General features: G+C 45.9%; 1 protein-coding gene and 1 long non-coding RNA gene across 9 annotated transcripts in view; one reads left to right on the top strand and one right to left on the bottom strand.

The window, feature by feature from the left end:
• Positions 1–1,991, top strand: part of B4GALNT4 (beta-1,4-N-acetyl-galactosaminyltransferase 4) — a 171,173-nt gene extending 169,182 nt beyond the window's left edge. For all 5 annotated transcript variants that reach the window (XM_028736218.2, XM_077932136.1, XM_077932143.1 and 2 more), the window contains one exon: positions 117–1,991. In XM_028736218.2, coding sequence (XP_028592051.2) covers positions 117–231 — 115 coding nt within the window. In that variant the 3' untranslated portion in view covers positions 232–1,991. The remainder of the gene's footprint in view (positions 1–116) is intronic.
• LOC114600326 (uncharacterized) overlaps positions 1–19,586 on the bottom strand; it is a 73,795-nt gene that overhangs the window by 16,312 nt on the left and 37,897 nt on the right. For all 4 annotated transcript variants that reach the window (XR_013393764.1, XR_013393765.1, XR_013393759.1 and 1 more), the window contains exon 3: positions 5,294–5,345. This is a non-coding gene — a long non-coding RNA (uncharacterized LOC114600326). The remainder of the gene's footprint in view (positions 1–5,293; positions 5,346–19,586) is intronic.

The raw sequence follows: 19,586 nt of genomic DNA, 5'->3' as shown, positions 1-19,586 counted from the left end.
TCAGCACGTGTTTTAGTGGCATAGTTGAAAGTGGTTTAAGTCCTTAACGGATGTCTAGTTGGAGGACTAAATGACCTTTCTGTCTCTTGATTTCCTTCTGTTTGGCTTGCTCACAGGGTGCTTCAGAGTGGGCTGGAGGTGGAACGTTTGCGACTCAGGAACTTTTACCATTACTACCATTCCAAACGTGGCATGTGGAATTCACGCAGCAAGAAGACACCCAAAGACTAAACACCAGCCCTGCCCTCAGCTGATCCCCACTCCTGGTCCTCTTCGGGAGGTGAAGAGGAAACAGCAGCTGCCATCTTGGCTTTGCTACCTGTGACTCGGCACACCTTCCACACTGCTGCAGGTGCCCTTCTGGATACAGCATCAGTCAGAGGCCCTGCGCAAGGGCTCTCAGGAGTCGAGGGTTTCTACTGAACTATTTAAAGCAAACCATGTTTACTTTGGGATTTTTTTGTGACTTTTCTTAAGGGATCTAATTTCTTAGTCAGAAATTGCATTTATTAACTCAGTAGTACTGAAAGGTCGGGATTCCTGCTGAAAGGGAGAATGGGATGTGCCTTCCAGTATTACTACAGCCAGGAAGGAAGGTGCTGGGACCGCTACACAAAGCTCATGCAGCTGCCAGGGGAGGATCACTCTTGTTACTTGGCTCATAGTTTTGGCACCTGAAAGCAAAGGAGGAATCTTCAGTGTGACAAGTGCTGTTCACTCCTGAGGTGACTGGGCCTCAACTCTATATCATGGTCAAAGTGGGCCCTCAGGAGAGTTCAATGTCCTAAGAGGATTTTTGAGGGAAAGGCTCATGTCAGGTTTTGGGGGGGAAGTGTTTCAGTCTTTCTAAGTGAATTTTGGGTTTCTGGCCCATCTGCATATGTTCTGGATCTGTCTTAGGTAGAGGCAGCCCCAAATCTAGCCCCCTGTGATCTTCCTACACGTACCTGCTGCTTCTGTGACTGATGAAGATCATGCTAGGATGGAGACTGGGGGAAAGAGTTTCAAGAGAGAGAGAGGGTACGATCATGAGAGTGCCCTTCACTACTCTCAGAGTCACTTCAGATGCAATAATCTTGCTAAGGGGTCTGGGGGTATAGGCACCTCGTGCTTCCTGTTCTTCCACATCTCAGTCTTATCAGAAAGAGAACTTGCACATCTCCCCTGCACTAGAGCTGCAGAGACTCCCATATTCCAGATAGGAACAGTACAGTTCTCTTTCACACTTCAATGAAATGGCAAAGGAACAGAAAAGTATTGAGGCCCTTCCACTTTCTTTTCCCATCACAACACATTCACATCAGAAATAGCTTGCACCCTTCTCATTCTTCCCTTTCATCCTTCATCTGTTGTTTGAATGTACAAGGAAAGTATTGAGTAGCTCTCTGCGCCATCTGAAGTGGCCACAGAGAGAGTAGGTGGGTTTCTGTATAACCATCAGCATTGGAGCTGCCAGGAATTAAGGAGAAACCCTGGGAACCCATGAGTGCTGAGCTGCTCAGTGAGCTTAAGCTTCCAGTTACTGCCCACTCTTCTCCAGTCACCCAACCAAGCTGATGAAAGAAAGCTGGGTACCATCCTCATGCTATGAGGTGTGAATACCCACCACCATAAAAACCCTCATTTTGGGGAGGGGATTGGATAGCTAGGAAAATCAGAATGGGCTGAAAGAGTGGACTGGAGGACCATGTTTTCCTCTAATCAACATTACTTCCAGAGGAACCCCTCTCCTTTTCCACACACAGTTGGAGAAGTAGGTGAGGTTTCACTATCCTCAGGTTCATCTTCACAGGCTGCTGTGGTAGGGGTAACAGAAAGGGATGGTGCAGGAATCAAAGGAGGGGAGGGCACAACAATATTTCCAAGCTAATTTCTGTGAAATTATGAGGTAGAAAGCTGTTTTCAGAAAGTTATGTCTGGTTTTGTTTTATTTTGTTATTTTTATTGATATTGTTATTAAAAATAAAGTAAATGTCTTGGTTCTGATTATCTCCCAGGTTTCAGTTTTGGTGCTTTGCAAATGCCATCTGAAAAAAGGTTGATTTCCACTGCAAAGATCCTTCCCCTCCCAGCTATGCAATGGTATAGGAAGAGTATTGTGCTGTGACACTACTGGTGCACTCAACCTTTGCCTCGCCTAAACTATCCCCAAGAGGGTCTGACACTGCAATTGGTGCTGTGCTGAAAACTTCTCCCACTTTTTCCCAAGCAATCTCTATCATAAATGAGAAAAGAAATTGCATTCTGAAATTATCAAAGTCATCTCCCTGGTGCTCTGCATTCTGCAGCCCCTCCAAGCATGAAAAGCCTGTGACATCCCAGGGTGGGCTTTGCTGTAAGCACAGGAAGCTGGGAGGGTTGTCTACCATGCTCCCAGCTTTTAAGTTATTTTTACTTTTAAAGAAATCAGTACACTTTAAAAAAAAAGTATTAGGAAGCACTTCCCTTAGAAACAAAGGGAAGAGCGCTTAAATCCAGGAGCTAGGTTGCCAGTCGCCCCAGCCTCGGGTAACTCCAGGAGAGGAGACCATGGAGGAAATTCATCCCATGGACCTTTTCAGATCAGGAAGGCTGCAGAGTGCTAGGGAAATACTTAATAGAAAAAAACCCACACCATATTCGTCTTTGCAAAATTACAAATGCCTTTTAAAGCACTTTGTGAATGAAGCAGAAAAACAGAAGTCTCTTTTTACAAGGGACGAAATCTAAAGAAACTGGAGGGCATGCTTGAGCAAGTACTACCCAAAACACCTTTACGCTTCTGCCTGGATTTGCCTGCATGGTCACAATGGCATCCGTGAGAACTTCTGCTGGTGCCCTCTCCCTTTGTCATGCTGTGGATGGTGAACTGCCCCCGCCCCACCTGTGGAAAGTGCAGTGGGGAAAAAGAACGCCACTCATGCTGAGCGCCTGGTTGCGTTAAATGGGGGCAAGAGAAAGGAACATTGTATTCGTTTCTGTAAGAGAAAAACAACTTTCTGAATTTTAGAAAAGGCATTAAGGATGAGAAAGAAATGCCTTCAAACTGACACTCACATCCAGATTTCATCAATGCTGCTCTGCCCTGCCACACAGGTTTCACCCTGGCCGGCCACAGCTGGGTGTGGTCACACTGAGATGCTTTTGGGCTATATTTAGCTCTAAAGAGAAGGGAAAAAATAGAATGCAGGCAGGCAGTGCCACTGCGAAAAGGACACGAGAGGCAGGAGGAACTCGGCAAGTGCTAGGAAATTTGTTCATTAAGAAAATGTGGCTAAATGCATTTTGGGTTTTTGAACAAAGCACACTTGGGGGTGGGGCAACACTATTAGTCTGATTCTGCCATGATAGAATGTTTCTTTTTGCTAGCCTAGCTCTGGAGATTCAGCTAAGGCTGTTTGCAATGCAGACTCTTTCAAGCGTCAAATACATGGATACAGAGCTGATGGCAAGTTACTACAGCCTGCTAATCCCTGCAAAGGCATAAGCAGAAGAACAAACTCATGAAAGATGGCACCTCATCTTCTCTGAATAATCATGTCCCTGATTAGTGCTCCCTTTGCATTTTGTTCCAGGAAAGCCAGGATCTCATTATAGAGGAGCTGACTTCCCTGCATTAATCTTTTCCCATTCTGGCCAGACCTCATAAGGAACGCTGTCTCTGCCACAATAGCCTCACTTAAGGCAAGCCATGAACAAGCAAGCCTGCTGGTGCACAGAACTGATTAACAGCAGGGCAGCTAGAAAAGAACGATTAAAAAAACTTTGGTCCCCTTTTGTAACATACATAACACCAGCTTAATGTTAAAATATTTTTTGCTGCTGGAATAAAAAGATATAAAGCTTATAATTGCTTGAGAAACAACATGTGAATAATTGAATGATAGTGTTTAAATAATGAGTTTGTTATATTTTTGATAGTAGGTTTTTATAGATTATTATATATTATCAGTGTTGTGTTTTGTATCAGGGTATATGTGTATATTAAAGAGGGGGGAAATCTCAGCATTTTTGCTCGTTACCCACAGCTAAGTCATGGTTTTCAGAAGCTGGGTCTCAACCTCATCACCCCTTGGAGAGGATCTTGTTCAGCTTATACACAAGTTAGCAGGCCTCAAGACTTCCCTCTTGTAATTCATTAGGTCTACAACTATAACAGGAAGAAACTTCCACCTCTCACATATCACCTCAAGGCACCACATTTATGCAGTCTCCATGAATCCATTCTTAGTCTCTGGGCAAGGAGGAGATATAGAGCCCATGCAGTAAATATCATCTTGATAACTCATCAGTATATACCTAGCCCAGCAAGGTTAGAGCCACATCTAGAGGCCCATTACACACTGACCCATGCAATTGCATTATACTGGTGGCCAGCTGTGCATCAAACAAACTGGAGTGGGTGCTTATGCTGCTGGTTCCAGATTTTGCATAGTATTGGGATCAGGCTGTTTCACCCGATACTATTCCTGACTGCAGTGGTACAATTAAGGATCTCAGACCTTCCATATCCACCCTATTGGACTGATAGGTGCCCACAGCTGAGTTGGCCTAAGCTGAAAAGTCAATGAAACCTGTTGGTTTTTGTTATGGATTTGTTCTGTCATTAAAGCTCCATGGGTATGGGCCCAGGGTAGTGGAAGGCATGCCTCATCTCATTTGTTCCTCTGAAGACTCTTAAAATAATCAGAAGAAGGCATGATATGAGAACCTCATCCTCCTAGGCTACACAAAGGCATCAAGGAACAAGGGCTTCTTGACAGGAGCATCTTCCCTATGGGAATTCCTTACCTATAGAGGTCCATCAGACCCACTCACTTGTTATTTTTCATAGGCTGGCCTTTTAAAGCTATCAGTTTTATTTCTGGTTTTATCTTGGCTGTTTGAATACAGGGATAGTTGCTTATATTGTTTTAATTTAACTATATATTAATTTCTATTTTTGTTGTAAACCTTGGCATGGCTACTAAGTGTGCTCTATGTTTTTCACACAAAAGAACAACAGGAGTAGTCTGTCACCTGGACTTCTCTAGCTGAGCATCTTCCACTGCAGCACAAAAACAGCTCACCATCACCTTGCTTTGCTTACAAAACACAACAGGTGGATGACCCAGAAGAAAATGAGGAGAGATGCAAAGAAGATATCAGCACTGCCAATATGTGTTGTCATATACAAAGCATTTCCCCATGCGATCAAGATCAGAGGTGGGGCAGAAGATAGATGGGCATCCACCCCTTGATATTTGGGACACCAAGGATTTCTGATTCCCAACTGTTCAACAATAGCAACACCAACAACAAAAGCTTTCCCTACCTCCTCCTAAATCAGGCTGCTGAGATAGCTTGGGAGCTGGGGACAATCAGTTCTGAAAGGGAAAAGAAATTAGGAATTATTTAATCATGCACATCACAGCAACTGCTACCTACAAATCCCTGGGCTGAAGCAATCCCAAAAGGCAAGGGAGCAGCTAAACAAGAGATACATATTGTCAGGGAACTGCCATCGGAAGGACAGGAGGTGCAAAGGCTCCCTCAGGTTGAAAGAGACGGAGCAGCTGAAGAGGGAACCAGTAGGGGGCGAGCAGGAACTTCCAGGGAAAGTGAGTCGGAGGGGTGGCTCAGAGACGTTTCCAGCGAAAACAGTGGAGAGGTCTCAGGACCTCCTATAGGGACACCCACGCCTCGCCGGAAACTGTCACGCAGAGAGTCCAGAAGACGTGTTTCCGTGAAAGAGCTTTTATGTTGGAAACGTTTCCGAAAGCAACCACTTTCGGATTCTACTAGCGATTGACGCAGCCATGCCGGAGGGGCTCCGTCACAGGCAGAGGTTTGAAAACCTGATCAAACTCTGAGGGACTTGCATTTTACGCACAAGCAGCTCATCATCCCACCACAGCAATCCGAAAGTCACTGAAAGCCAGCTTGTGCAAGCAGCGGCATCATGAGCGACCCAGCCGGAACCGGAGGAGCAGGAGCAGCTGGAGGAGGTCCAAGCCTGGAAGAAAGGTACAGGGCGTTGGAGATCCAGCTGGCCATGCAAACGGCGAGGCTTGAGGAGAGGAGGGCTCAGGATGCAGAAAAGGGAAAGGAGAAAACCACCTCGATAGCCAGAAAGGTGCCAGGATTGGTGCAGAAATTCGGGGGAGATCCCAGAAACTATCATGCCTTTAGAACTGAGATGCAATACGCTCTCAACCTGCAGTATGATGACTTCCCCGACGAGGAATCGCGAGTGGCTTTTGTAATTGGCCATCTCGAAGGGGGGGCGAAGGATTGGGTTCGACCCCTGATGGCAGTGAATAATGAGATACTAAAGGACACGAGGAAGTTTTTTCGTGCCATGGACCTGATGTTTTCCAGTGACATTGAGCAGGGGGTGGTACGAAGGCAGTTAATGGCTTGCAAACAGGGGAGCCGATCTGTCCGTGAGTACTGGACTGAGTTTACTATGCTGATTCATAAATTGGGGTGGGACCTATCGGCGGAACCCATCCAAATGCTTTTTGAAGAGGGGCTTTCTTCGGCCGTTAAAGATGAACTTTCCCGGGGGCCAAGGGCGGAGTCTATGGACCAGCTGACCAAATCCGCGCTGGCCATAGGAGCGCGCCAGGAAGCGAGAGCTTTGGAAAGGCGGGAAGGGAAAGGAGAACGTTGGAGGGAACTGCGCATTCCGGACATTCCAGAGCCACCTTTCCCGCCGGCAGAGCCGATGGAAGTTGGAACAGCGCGGGCGCGCGCAGTTTCAAATCCCAGTGAAGGGCGGAAGAAGGAGGGAAAGAGCGCCAAGAAATGTTATCTCTGCCAACAGCCAGGGCACTTTGCCAGAGTCTGCCCACAAAGAAAGGAATGGCAAGGGATGGCAGGAGCTGTGGGGGAAAGGGAGGAGGAAAACAAGGAGCAAGTAAAAGCCAACGCCTGGCTGCCACCGTCGGGGCACAGCAGCCAGGCCAAAGAGCAGTGAAAGTGCCCACGCCAGAACCACCCAGACCTGCTTTAGTGATAGAAGTGTCACTAGAGCTGCCAAATGGACACCCCCTACAGGTCAAGGCGCTTTTGGATTCAGGCAGCTCCTGTAATTTTATGAGTAAGGAGTTTGCAGCTGAGCACCAGATACAGACCATCCCTTTAAGTAATCCCTTGCAGGTGACCACGATTGATGGCAGAGAGCTGTTGGGAGGAGAAGTTAGCCAACAGACTGTCCCGATGATAATGAGGGTGGCAAGGCACACCGAACGGATAGCGTTTAATGTGGCCACCTTGGGAGGAGCTCCCATCATCTTGGGGATGAGCTGGCTGACGCTACACGATCCGCTAGTGGGCTGGCATCAGAGGGTGGTCTCCTTTGGGTCAGCGCATTGCCTAGAACACTGCAAGCAGGGGAAGGTTCAGGGCGGAGACAGAGTCACCCTAGCCGGGATGGAAGTAATGGGCAGAGGGAAGGTGCCCCCGCAATACGCAGATCTGAGCAACGTATTCAGCGAAAGGGAAGCAGACAAACTGCCGCCGCATAGACCCTTTGACTGTCAAATCAACCTACTCCCTGGGGCCCAACTCCCAGTGGGCAAGCTGTACGCCATGTCCGACAGGGAGATGCAGGAGCTGAGGGAGTTCATTGACAAAAACCTGAAGCGAGGTTTCATCAGAGAGTCCCGAGCGGTGGGGGGCAGCCCAGTGTTTTTTGTGGACAAAAAAAACACAGATAAGCCGAGACTTGTGTGTGACTTCAGGGCCTTGAATGCAGTGTCGGAACCCCTGGCTTTCCCTATGCCCCGAATTGATGACATTTTGACCAGGGTAAGGAAGGGAAAGATTTTTACAAAGCTGGACCTGCGGGGGGCGTACAATCTGATACGCATAAGGAAGGGAGATGAATGGAAGACCACCATGTTCACCCCTTTGGGAGCCTTTGAATACCTCGTTATGCCCTTCGGTCTACAAGGAGGCTCCGCGTGCTTTCAAGCGTTTATTAACCACGTTCTGGGGCCTTTGCTCTACAAGAACTGTGTGGCCTTTTTAGACGACGTGTTGGTGTATTCGGAGGATGAGGAGCAGCATGTGAGGGACGTTCGAGAAGTGTTGGGCAGGCTGCAAGCCAACCAGCTGTGGGTGAAACTGGAGAAGTGCCAGTTTCATACCAAGGAGGTGGAATTCCTGGGGTACCGCTTGTCAGACAAGGGATTGGCCATGGATCCAGGCAAGGTCCAAGCGGTACTGGAATGGAAGACACCGAAGACCAAGAAGGATGTGCAAAGATTCTTGGGGTTTGGGAACTTTTATCGGAAGTTCATCAAGAACTTTGCCCACTTGACGGCGCCCATCACCGACTGCCTCAGCAGCAAGAAGAAATTTGTTTGGACGGCGGAGGCGGAGCGAGCATTTGAAGAACTGAAAAGGGCTTTCGCCTCGGAAGAACAACTTCTGCATGTGGATTTACGAAAACCCATGAGAGTGGAAACCGATGCGTCCGACCGGGCGGTAGGGGCGGTACTTCTTCAACCGGGGAGGAGTATGTCAGAGTGGAGACCGTGTGCCTTCTTCTCGCGGAAGCTGAATAAATCCGAGAGGAACTACACGGTGTATGACAGGGAACTACTTGCCATTCACGAAGCGTTCCGGAGGTGGAGACATTTATTAATTGGGGCACAACACAAGGTGCAAGTGTGCACCGACCACAAGAATTTAGAGTATTGGAGAACAGCTCGAGTGCTCAACCAACGACAAGTGAGATGGGCACAGGAATTCTCTAAATTCAACTTTGAAATTTGTTATGTGCCAGGTCCAGAAAACGTCAGGGCGGACGCTCTCTCACGCAAACCAGAGTATTGGGAGGGGGAGGGGGCGATTGAAGAGAGACATGTCATCCCTGAGGACCGCTGGGTGTGTGGGGCGGCGCTGGTGGGGCAACGAGAACTGGTAGAGGAAACGGAAAATGATGAATATGCCCAGGATAAGCTCAGAGGACTCAGGGGGGAGGGCGAGAGCCCCGAAGGTTTTGAGGAAAGAAATGGGGCATTGTATTACAAAGGGGCACTGTATATACCCGAAGGTGAATTGAGGGGGAGAGTACTCAAGCAGTTGCACGATAGCCCCACGGCGGGACATTTTGGGCAACACAAGACCATGTGGTTGGTTACCAGGGAATTCTGGTGGCCCAAGGTGAGGGAAGATGTAAGGGAGTATGTAAGAGGGTGTGACCAATGTCAGCGAGCCAAAGGGGAAAGACGGGCGCCGGCAGGGTTATTAGAACCATTACCCACACCAGAACGGCCTTGGGAAGCGGTATCAATAGATTTTATGACGGATCTGCCGAAGTCCAAGGGGAAAACAGCCATCATGGTAGTAGTAGACCTGTTAACAAAGATGTGCCACTTTGTAGCATGCTCACATGCAGTCACAGCGGAAGAAACAGCGAAGTTGTTTGTAGAACACATCTTTAGGTTGCACGGGGCTCCCTTGAGGGTGATCTCGGACCGCGGCAAACAATTTACTTCCAGGTTCTGGAGGAAGCTCATGAGCTTGCTGCACGTGGAAGTCAATTTTTCAACGGCCCGGCACCCTGAAACCAACGGGCAGGCGGAAAGAGCAAATGGCATTCTTCAACAATATCTGAGGTGTTATGTCAATGACAGAGAGAACGATTGGGTCGAGAAGTTGGCGCTGGCAGAATTTGCCTACAATAATGCGGAGAATGTGTCCACAGGGATGAGCCCCTTTTTGGCTAATTACGGGTGTCACCCCAGGGCATTTCCAGGGGAGGGAGGGGAGAGATGGAGCGTTCCAGCGGCTGAACATTTTGTAGAAGAGATGGAAGCGATCCATCATCAGCTCCAGCTCAACTTAGAAAGGGCCAAGGCACAATATAAGAAGCAGGCAGACAAGAACAGAAGGGAAGGTGAAACCATAAGGGTGGGGGATCAAGTGTGGCTGTCAACCCAAGGGTTGCCGTTCAAAGGGGGTTGTAAGAAATTGAGGCCCAGAAGATTGGGACCCTTTGAGGTCATTCAGCAGGTCAACCCAGTGGCTTTCAAACTCCGGTTACCCAACCACATGAAATTGCACCCAGTGTTCCACAGGTCGTTACTGTCACCATACAGGGGGGGACGTGAAGGGGAGCACGTCAGGGGACCAGCCTTGGAAGAGAGGGAACGCAGCAACCATGTAGCGGAAATCCTCGATTCCAGGTGGAAGGGAAATCAGGTAGAGTATTTGGTGGCGTGGGAAGGGGAACCGGAGTCAGAAAACACCTGGGTGACTGCAGGGGAGGTCAATGACGAGGTTTTAACAGAAACGTTCCACCAAAGATTCCCTAGGAAACCACAGCCGGTAGAAAGGTTTAGGAGGGAGTACTTCGGCACCACCGACGAGGAACAGGAAATGGAAGGATTCACGGAGTCGGAGTTGGAAGAGGGAATAGACTCCGAAGACGAGGAGTATCGAGAGACGAGGGACAGTAGCAGGTGGAGGGAAGTGTTCGAAACTTCGGACGATGAGGAAGGTTCTTTCAGGGGTTTTACTTCCTCCCAGCCCGGAGGGGAGGAGACGGGAGGGGGTGAAGGGGGCCCTGGAGGGGAGGTGGATGTCAGGGAACTGCCATCGGAAGGACAGGAGGTGCAAAGGCTCCCTCAGGTTGAAAGAGACGGAGCAGCTGAAGAGGGAACCAGTAGGGGGCGAGCAGGAACTTCCAGGGAAAGTGAGTCGGAGGGGTGGCTCAGAGACGTTTCCAGCGAAAACAGTGGAGAGGTCTCAGGACCTCCTATAGGGACACCCACGCCTCGCCGGAAACTGTCACGCAGAGAGTCCAGAAGACGTGTTTCCGTGAAAGAGCTTTTATGTTGGAAACGTTTCCGAAAGCAACCACTTTCGGATTCTACTAGCGATTGACGCAGCCATGCCGGAGGGGCTCCGTCACAGGCAGAGGTTTGAAAACCTGATCAAACTCTGAGGGACTTGCATTTTACGCACAAGCAGCTCATCATCCCACCACACATATGGAGTTTCTTTCCCACTTATCAACTTGACAAGCTGGAGGCATCAGCATAATGGAAAGTGAACTCCCCCCCCCCTTTTTTTTATAAAAAAAAAAAGGGTATTTGGCTTCTCATTGGTTGTGCTTATTTTCCAAACAAAAATATTAATTGGGTACTGCTTCCAATGTCAGTTAGCAAGTCAATGCTAGCTTGCACAGCCTCAACAGGCAGATAAGGATTCATTTTCTTCCCCCTTCATTGCACAAACACTTCTTCTACGTTCTGCCTCACCCACCAACCCATCACTGCCATAGGTGACTTAGAAAGTGTGAACCCAAAGTCAAAGCATTTCTTTGTTAAAAAACCAACCTAGTACAGAAATTCACCCTAACATACCCAGTCACACAAACCGTTTCCGTAAAACCTTGGACCCTGCACATTTTCCTGATAATTGAGTTGTCATGATTGTTATATGAATTATGATACTGTTCAAACCCAATTTAACTAGCAGAGTTGGGCCTCACACCTCAGTTGGTGAGATCACTGCCTAACACTTGCAGTGGCACCTTCAGGCAGCATCACATCAGACAACCATTAAATACCGTAATATTCCCACTAGCGCCTGTCCTCTCTTGTAGTACCACTCTGGTTGTTCTCCCTTAAAAAGGTGCCCTGCAGTTGCATAGCAGGACATGAGGACAACATGAGCAACATAGTTTGCACATCATGGTAAGTCAAACCATGGCTGATGAGGACCACACAAATATGCTTGTTCCCAGAGCAGAGCTCACATATGCTTTGCACCTTTGAGCTCATGGAAGCATGGCAGCTAAAGCAAGCCTTGGACTTAGTGTGTCATCTGAACCCAAGATTGTGATTAAACTTTCTCCTCCTTAACCACAATCTACAACCAAGAAAAAACCTTGGCTACACATCACAGTTAAAGAGGGAAAAGCTCAGCCACAATCTCCAGTTCAGATAACTGTGCTAAGCCAAGGCTTGTCTTAGCAGCTGTGCTGCACCACCTAAAAAGACTGGAGCAAAGCAGGTGTGATCTCCCCAGGAGCCAATACATGCAAACATGGCCACTGAGACAACCCAACCTGAAGGGAGGGACAAGTGAGCTAATGTGGGAATTCTATCATTTATTTCAATAAACGTACCTTTGGGGGCAAAGCAACACAAAAGGTGGCTTACATTTCATTAAAAAAATAAAGAATGCTACAAAACTAGACTATTTACATTACAGAGGTACAAAATTATTTCAAACAGGCAAGCCCAAAATAAACAGAAATACATGGACCGGTGGTATCTCCACGGTAAAGCATTTGCTTTGAATGCAGAAGGTCCCTTGTTCAGCCCTGGGGCTGCCAGCTTAGTGCTGACCCATGACATTGCCTTGTTCATAGGTGCTTCTCCAGCTGTGGAATGCCCTCGCTAGCGAGGTGCACCTGTCGCCACCATTAATAACTTTTAGGAGGAATTTGAAAATGTTCCTGTTTACCCAGGCATTTGGTGGTTGAAGAATATTGTTCCTGGCAAGCACAAGAACACTGGCTGGAATAGTGCTTTGAACTGTACCTGCTTTTAGAATGCTTCTAACCGTAATTGCTTCCAGAATGGTTTAACTCTGTGTGTGTGTGTGTGTGTGTGTGTGTGTGTGTGTGTGTGTGTGTTTTTAAGAAATGTGGACCTCTTTGCTGCACTAGGCTCTTTCAGGAGGTAGGGCAGGATACACCGTAAATTGAATAAATAGCAATAAAATCCCTGATACCTCTAGGTAGGGCAGAGAAGACTCCCGCCCGAAATCCTGGAGAGCTGCTGACAGTAAGTGAACCAATGATCTGATTCAATATAAGGCACCGTTTCCTATGCTAAAAAGCCAAATTTAGATATTTGGAGGCCATGGACAACTACACCTTCTCTTTAATTTGCTTTTTGGTTTCCCCACCTCTGTTAAAAATAGGTAGGGTGTTGCTGAATTACAGCTTTAATTTTTTTGGGTATGACTGTTCTTTTCATCTTTTGTTGTTTTTAACTGCTGTTTTGGAAGGGCATTTGCTTAGGAATTTTAAAAATCCTTTTCTTTCTGGGGAAGCCAGAGTGAAACAACACCCCCCCCCCAGATATACACACATATTTGCCTGCTGATGAACAAGCACAGGCCCTAGCTTGACTAAGAGAATCCGAGCATCTCCCTGGGGCCATGAGCACCACCCAGTCAGTCACACCCAGCTAGCGCACTCTTTCTGGCACACCCAGCCAGCAGTTTCACCATCAAGAACACCTTCCTGAGGTTGTCCAACTCACCACCATCATAGGATCCAGTTCTGATAAAGAACCTGGAATCAGAACCAGTCCTGAGCCTCTGAGTAAGCATCCTATGCATGTCTGCTCTGAAGTTAAGTCCCACTGAGTTCTCTTTACCCCCAGGTGAGTGTGAATTGCAGCTTCAGTTCCCTAACTGAGAGGGATGGTCTGCAGTAGATTTTTTACTTTGGGTCAGGAACTTTTCATTCCCTAATACTATACTTGTTCACTCTCCACTCACTCTAAGATGTGTTCCCCATCTTTTTCAGTCAGGGATTTATGGTAGTTTGCCTTAACGATAACGATACAGTAAATTCACATAGTTTAAAATCAGAAAACCCACGAACGTAACAGTAAAGCAGCAAACGAGAGAAACAACAGCCAGCACCAACCCTAATGCCAATTTAACACAGCTGTTTTTAGACGATAGAAGAATGGAGATTAAAATTGATAGACTATGCGGAATTGGACAAATTAACTGGGAAAATCAGATACACTAAAGACCAAAAGTTCATCGAGGACTGGGGAAAATTGGTAGATTATCTGAAAAATATATGCGGTATAAATACAACGTTAGTGGGATTTCAAGAGGCACTGTAAAAAAAAAAAAAGTATTGTTTATTAAAAATAATGGGAGTAAGGAGGAATAATGGCAATATGAAAAAAGGGAATGCGCATTAAAGGTATAATTATGGATGACTGTCAGAGACGCTGAAGGAAGTTCAAAACAGGCATAATTTGTTGTATTCGGGATTAAATGTATAACTGGATGAAAATCAATAAAATTTATTTAAAAAAAATAACACAGCTGTTTTTAATTGCTGTTTTGGAGGACCATGTTAGTATGTTTCATGCATTTCCTCTTTTAATATGTGTGTGTGTGTTTAATTCATCTTTTATGGTTAACCTCTTTAGGAACTTGGATCCAAATGACAAGCCGTGCACGAAGAAAACAAAATGAATAATTGGTGAAACAAAAAGGGTTTTAATGCCCAAGAGGGATTTTACCTTTTGTGTGGAGGGCACAGGAAGCAGTGCTACATTAGATAACCTCAGAGGACAGAGAAGCTCACATGCTAAAGGGTGTTTCTTCAAGACAGGCTGCTAGATTATGCACCTAGTTGCTAAGAGCAGTCCCATGTAAAGTAAATTGCAGTAATCTAGCCAGAGGTTTACCAAGGCTGCATAATGGATGCAACTTTCCTCCTGCAGTGAGCCTATATTTGAGGTATCAGATGTAAGTGGTAAAAACCAGTCATAGATCTGGCCCAGTGATATCTGGACTTTATTTGAGCCAGTGTTCACCAACAGAGAAGCTGCTTTAAAAGCCAGGATTGGTCCTAGAATTGGGGGGGGGGGGAGAGAACCTTGGAGCACTTTTAATTAACTCTTTTATCAGTTAATGTATTACCACTGGAGTCTGATAAAGTATGCTTGGCCCTAAACACCAACTTTGTTGGACTGGTCATGTTGTGTGGATGCCTGATTATCGTCTTCCAAAGCATCTACTCTATTCCGAACTTAAAAATGGAAAGCGTAATGCTGGTGGTCAACAAAAGAGGTTTAAAGACTTTCTCAAGGCAAATCTAAAAAAATGTAGTATAAACACCGACAACTGGGAAACACTGGCCTGCGAGTGCTCCAGTTGGAGAACAGCCTTTACTAAATGTGTCATGGACTTTGAAGACACTCAAACTCAGAATGCAAGGGAGAAACGTGCTAAAAGGAAGGCACACTTGGCAAATCCACACCGTGATCAACTCCCGCCCAGAAACCAATGTCCCCACTGTGGAAGGATGTGTGGGTTCAGAATTGGGCTCCACAGTCACTTACGGACTCATTGTTAAAACCGTGTTTATGGAAGACAATCTTCCATAAACAAAGAAAGAAGAAGGAAGTTAAATAAAACATTAAATGCTCGGCTCCTGAATTAAGATGTACCAGGGCTCAAGCCTACCAAGGAATCACAGTATCTGTCTTGGCAGGTCTCCCACTAAACCCAAATGTGTGAGAACTACATCATAATCTAATGGGAAAAGAAAAGCACTCTGTGCATGGTCAGAGGCAGCACTCCCTCCCAAGTGCCAAGTCTGGGTTGTAGACAACAAAACAAGCCTTGTGGTTAAATTCTGTTTCTCCGGGCAGAAACTAGAGTACTGACAGATATAATGACTTGCCTAAAACTGCCGTATGGGGAAATGGGATGTGGAGAATCAAATTCATGACTCCTAAATTCATATACTTCCCATTCTCTTCTGCTGCCATGTGGCAGGTTTATTCTTGCTTTCAATCCTGTACTTTGCATTTTACAGCTAGGCTAATCTCATCTCAACAAATTGCTGTAAACCTGATTTATGGCAAGCTGACCTGCAACCCGCTCCTGCCCCCATCTGCATATACAACTGATTCCATGTTCTTCTACTTGGCCTTTTCCACCTCTTTGTAACACAGAGCTGAGGGAGACACTCGAGTCTTCCCATTAGACAATGAACAAACATTTCCGAAGGAGCACTCCTGACCTCCATCTCTCTTTCATGCCAGGACATCGATAAGGTATTAGAAACCACCCCAGAACTGGCCATATTGAGTATTTTCCAAGACAACAGTGCACACACACACTGCAAAGAACTCGTAAGTCACCTACTCTCAGCAGCCAGGAGCATCATGACACTGGAGGGACCTGTCTGAAGTGAACATGTACCATGGGTACCAAACCATATGGGAAACAGCCCTACTAGAAAAACTTGCCAACAAATTGAAATTAGCACAGGAACAAACAAAAGAGGACGCCTTCACCCCGGTGTGGCTTCCCTTCATTACATACACAGCCCAACAAGACAACAACAAGAACCCACTGAAAGCATGCAAATTGATGTGGCTAACTGGATCCAAAAACTCGTCTCCCTCACACATGGAAATAAAACTCACTGCAGCCAACTAATGTCAGCCAACCATGCCCTGGGCCCCCCAACCTCTCTCACCACCAACAAAAAGTAATAAATGAATAGAAAGAGAACCTACCCACAAGACGCTGACACAGAAACCTTGCACATAAAAGAATGAAAGTTTACTACCCCCTCTTCTCCTCCCCTCTCTTATTCTGCAACCCTATATGGTGGTACCTCCGGTTACAGACTCCGCTAACCCAGAAATATTACCTTGGGTTAAGAACTTTGCTTCAGGATGAGAACAGAAATCATGCAGTGGCAGCACAGCGGCAGCAGGAGGCCCCATTAGCTAAAGTGGTACCTCAGGTTAAGAACGGACCTCCAGAACAAATTAAGTTCTTAACCCAAGGTACCACTGTGCTGTCCATAACATTAGACATAACATTAGTGTCTCACATCACATATAGCTGATCTGTAGAAAGGATTCTATGAATGGAAAACAGATGCTGTATGTATCTTCATAAGCCAATAATTTCTTTATAAAAACATTAAAAAAAAAAAAAAGGTTGCAGTGCTTCAGCCAGGCCACTGGGTGCCAATGAACAAGCAAGGTGACAATTGTAGCTGGAAAAAAATAATAACAAAGTCCCTCAGGCTCTCTGTGAGAGTACAAAACAATACTCAATGTGAGCTTGTTTCCTAGCCCACTTGAGATACAGGCAGGGAGCCTGGGGAAAGATTTGATTAGCCATCTTCTCCAGAGTCTTCACAACCATTTCCTAAAGCCAACCTTTAACCTTTGGAAATGCTATGGGGCCGACTTTTCAGTGCTATCAATGCTGACCATGGGCCCCATGAGACTGGTTGCTTTTCTGAGAGTGGGCATTAGTAGAGGATTTATACTGGACCACCACAGTTGTTTTGTTTGTGATACTACCTCGATGTCACTGCATTATTGCCCTTCGGAGAGGCAACTCTTGCAAAACATTGTGCAACAACACTTAACAGTGATCAGAAATTCATGTAAGTAGTATGCAAGAGGTTCAAAGGCAATTGAGCTCTACTTATGAAAAGGTTTTCTCCAAACCCCTTGCTAATCATGCAATAATAATAACAGGGCTAAACAGCGAGGCTCCAAACTCAAGGTCCTCCTTGTGTTATAATTAGCAAGCATCTCTGTCTGGAGAGGGTGTTTCTCCTTCTGCCAGCATGTGGAGTGGGGCTATTTCTGCATCTCCAAGCACAGTACCACTCTGTCCACATCAGAGGAGCAAGCAGAGCCATGTTTGTGGAAGGATTTAGAATACAAAGCACTAGACTTGGCCAGGAAGCTTGAAGTTGGTCAGGGAGTTAGGACCTAAACAACAGCATAATCACAATGAAAGGTGAGGGCCAAACTAAGGGTGTTTGGAAAGGTTTGGGGAGAGAGAGGTTTAGGTCAGATTGATTCCCCTCCCTCCCAGCTACAAGATAGGATCCTGAGGTGCTTTAAATTGAAGTTGGATGTCAGTTGTAGAAGGCTGGGAGAGAAGAATGATCTTAATTTACAGAAAGCTACACACACACAGCACCAAGAATCCCCAATTTGCTGTTATTATGACAGATCTTGTACAATTCTATTAAATCAGAATAGTACCAAAAGAAAGAACAAGGGAACTACAATTTAATCCTGTAAATTAGCAGGGTGTGTGTATGTGCACAGAGGAGTGATTGAGGGACAAAAACAAACAAGCCAACTACACCCAATATATTTTCTGCCAAGCTTATGCCGTGAGGTGGCCAACAAGCAGAAGAATAGCCATTCATAAGGTGAGTGAAAAAATAGGAGTTTGTTAAAAAATTAAAAAGGCATTAAAAAAAGAAAAAATGGCCATGTGTTGACCCTCATTTGCCAACTGTGTACACAGAAAAAAAATCTGATCTTAACGACCCATTTGTGAGATAATACTCTTCTCTGGACATGGCCTAGACAAGATATTGGTGATCTTTGATCAAATCTCCTGTCTAACTCAATTTCTTTTAAAATCAGGCATAGGATGAGGGAGGCAAATTGAGTTGGGACTTCAGTGAGGTCTATCGCTTCCACCCCATTCCACTGGGAAGAGGGGAGCAGTTGTCACCCAAAGAGTTGGGTTAGGTGGACTGCACATCAGACTAAAGGCAATTGGGGAGGGGGATAACAAACATAGCTCTATCTGTATGGAATATGTGTTACCATCTGTTATAGTAACCATATATATAGTGTACTCCTCCTACAGCAGGGAATTCCTGTTTCTGTGTACGTTTGTTTATATTAGTTTTGGATTTATATCCCACCATTCACCTCCAAAGGGCCCTCAGAGGAGCTGCCAACATATTGTAACTTATCAGCCCATAAGGCAACCATAATAATAATAAAATTAATCATCCTAAAATCCAACAGTTAAAGCAAAATCCTAAAATATCTTCCAAACTTATGAACAGCAGCCATTACAACAGTTAAAATGAGTCACTACCCACAATATGCTTGCTGAAATTTAAACAACAATTTTACAGTTTTTCTGGACATCCCTGGGAAGGAGTTTCTTGGGGAGTTCTATAGTGTAAGGTGACACTGCTGAGAAGACCTTGTTCCTCAGGTCCATGCTTCAAACTCCAGACAATGTGATTTGGAGCAAGGTATCACCTCCTTCTGCCTCTTGTGCATGTATCGAAACCTCTACATCTGCCCTGTGTTTAGCTCGGAATGCATCAGATTAAACTTAACCAACCGTGCACCATCATAATCGTTAATACTGACTTCTGCCACCTAATACCGTGGATAATACCAGTGATAAAACACAGACAGCATGTACCCAACCATGTAACACCAGTGGCGTTATGTATCGGTGGTGTTATTTGACCTTGCACAGTTTTGGTGCTGATGGTTTTGTCACAGCCAAGTCCTCAGCAGAACAATACATTTGCAGGCAAACAGTATGATAGATAATAGGAGAATGAGGATCCTTCAACACAAAGGCAACTTCCTTCAAGTATAGCAGGCCTTCCAAGCTCCTGGTACTGTACTCTCCCTGCATCACATTCATCAACAGCCCTGCTCTGCATCTTCCTTAGGGCTTTTGCCTGGCTATAATTTGAGTACTGATATGTTTTTTGCTTGCCTGGACAGAGGGTAGAAAGGAGTGTGTGTGTAGAGAGACTAGCCTACACTACTAAGATAAAATTCACACTTGCTGCTGTACCCACTTGTCTCTGGCCCTACCCACCACTGGTATTTGACGCTCAGAAGGTTGCCCAGAAAAGAATGCAACCCTCAGGCTAAAAAAGGGTTCCCTATCCCTAATCTAAGGGAATTTATGGAAAAGGAGTAACAAAGGAGGAATCACAGGAAATGCATATTAAGGGAATTCTCATTTTCAAAGACACTCCATTGTTCCCAAAATGAGTAACTATTACTAAATTA

The sequence above is a fragment of the Podarcis muralis genome, chromosome 1 (genome assembly GCF_964188315.1).
Source record: "Podarcis muralis chromosome 1, rPodMur119.hap1.1, whole genome shotgun sequence".
Lineage (NCBI taxonomy): Eukaryota > Metazoa > Chordata > Lepidosauria > Squamata > Lacertidae > Podarcis > Podarcis muralis.
This window is presented reverse-complemented; position numbering and strand designations above follow the sequence as displayed.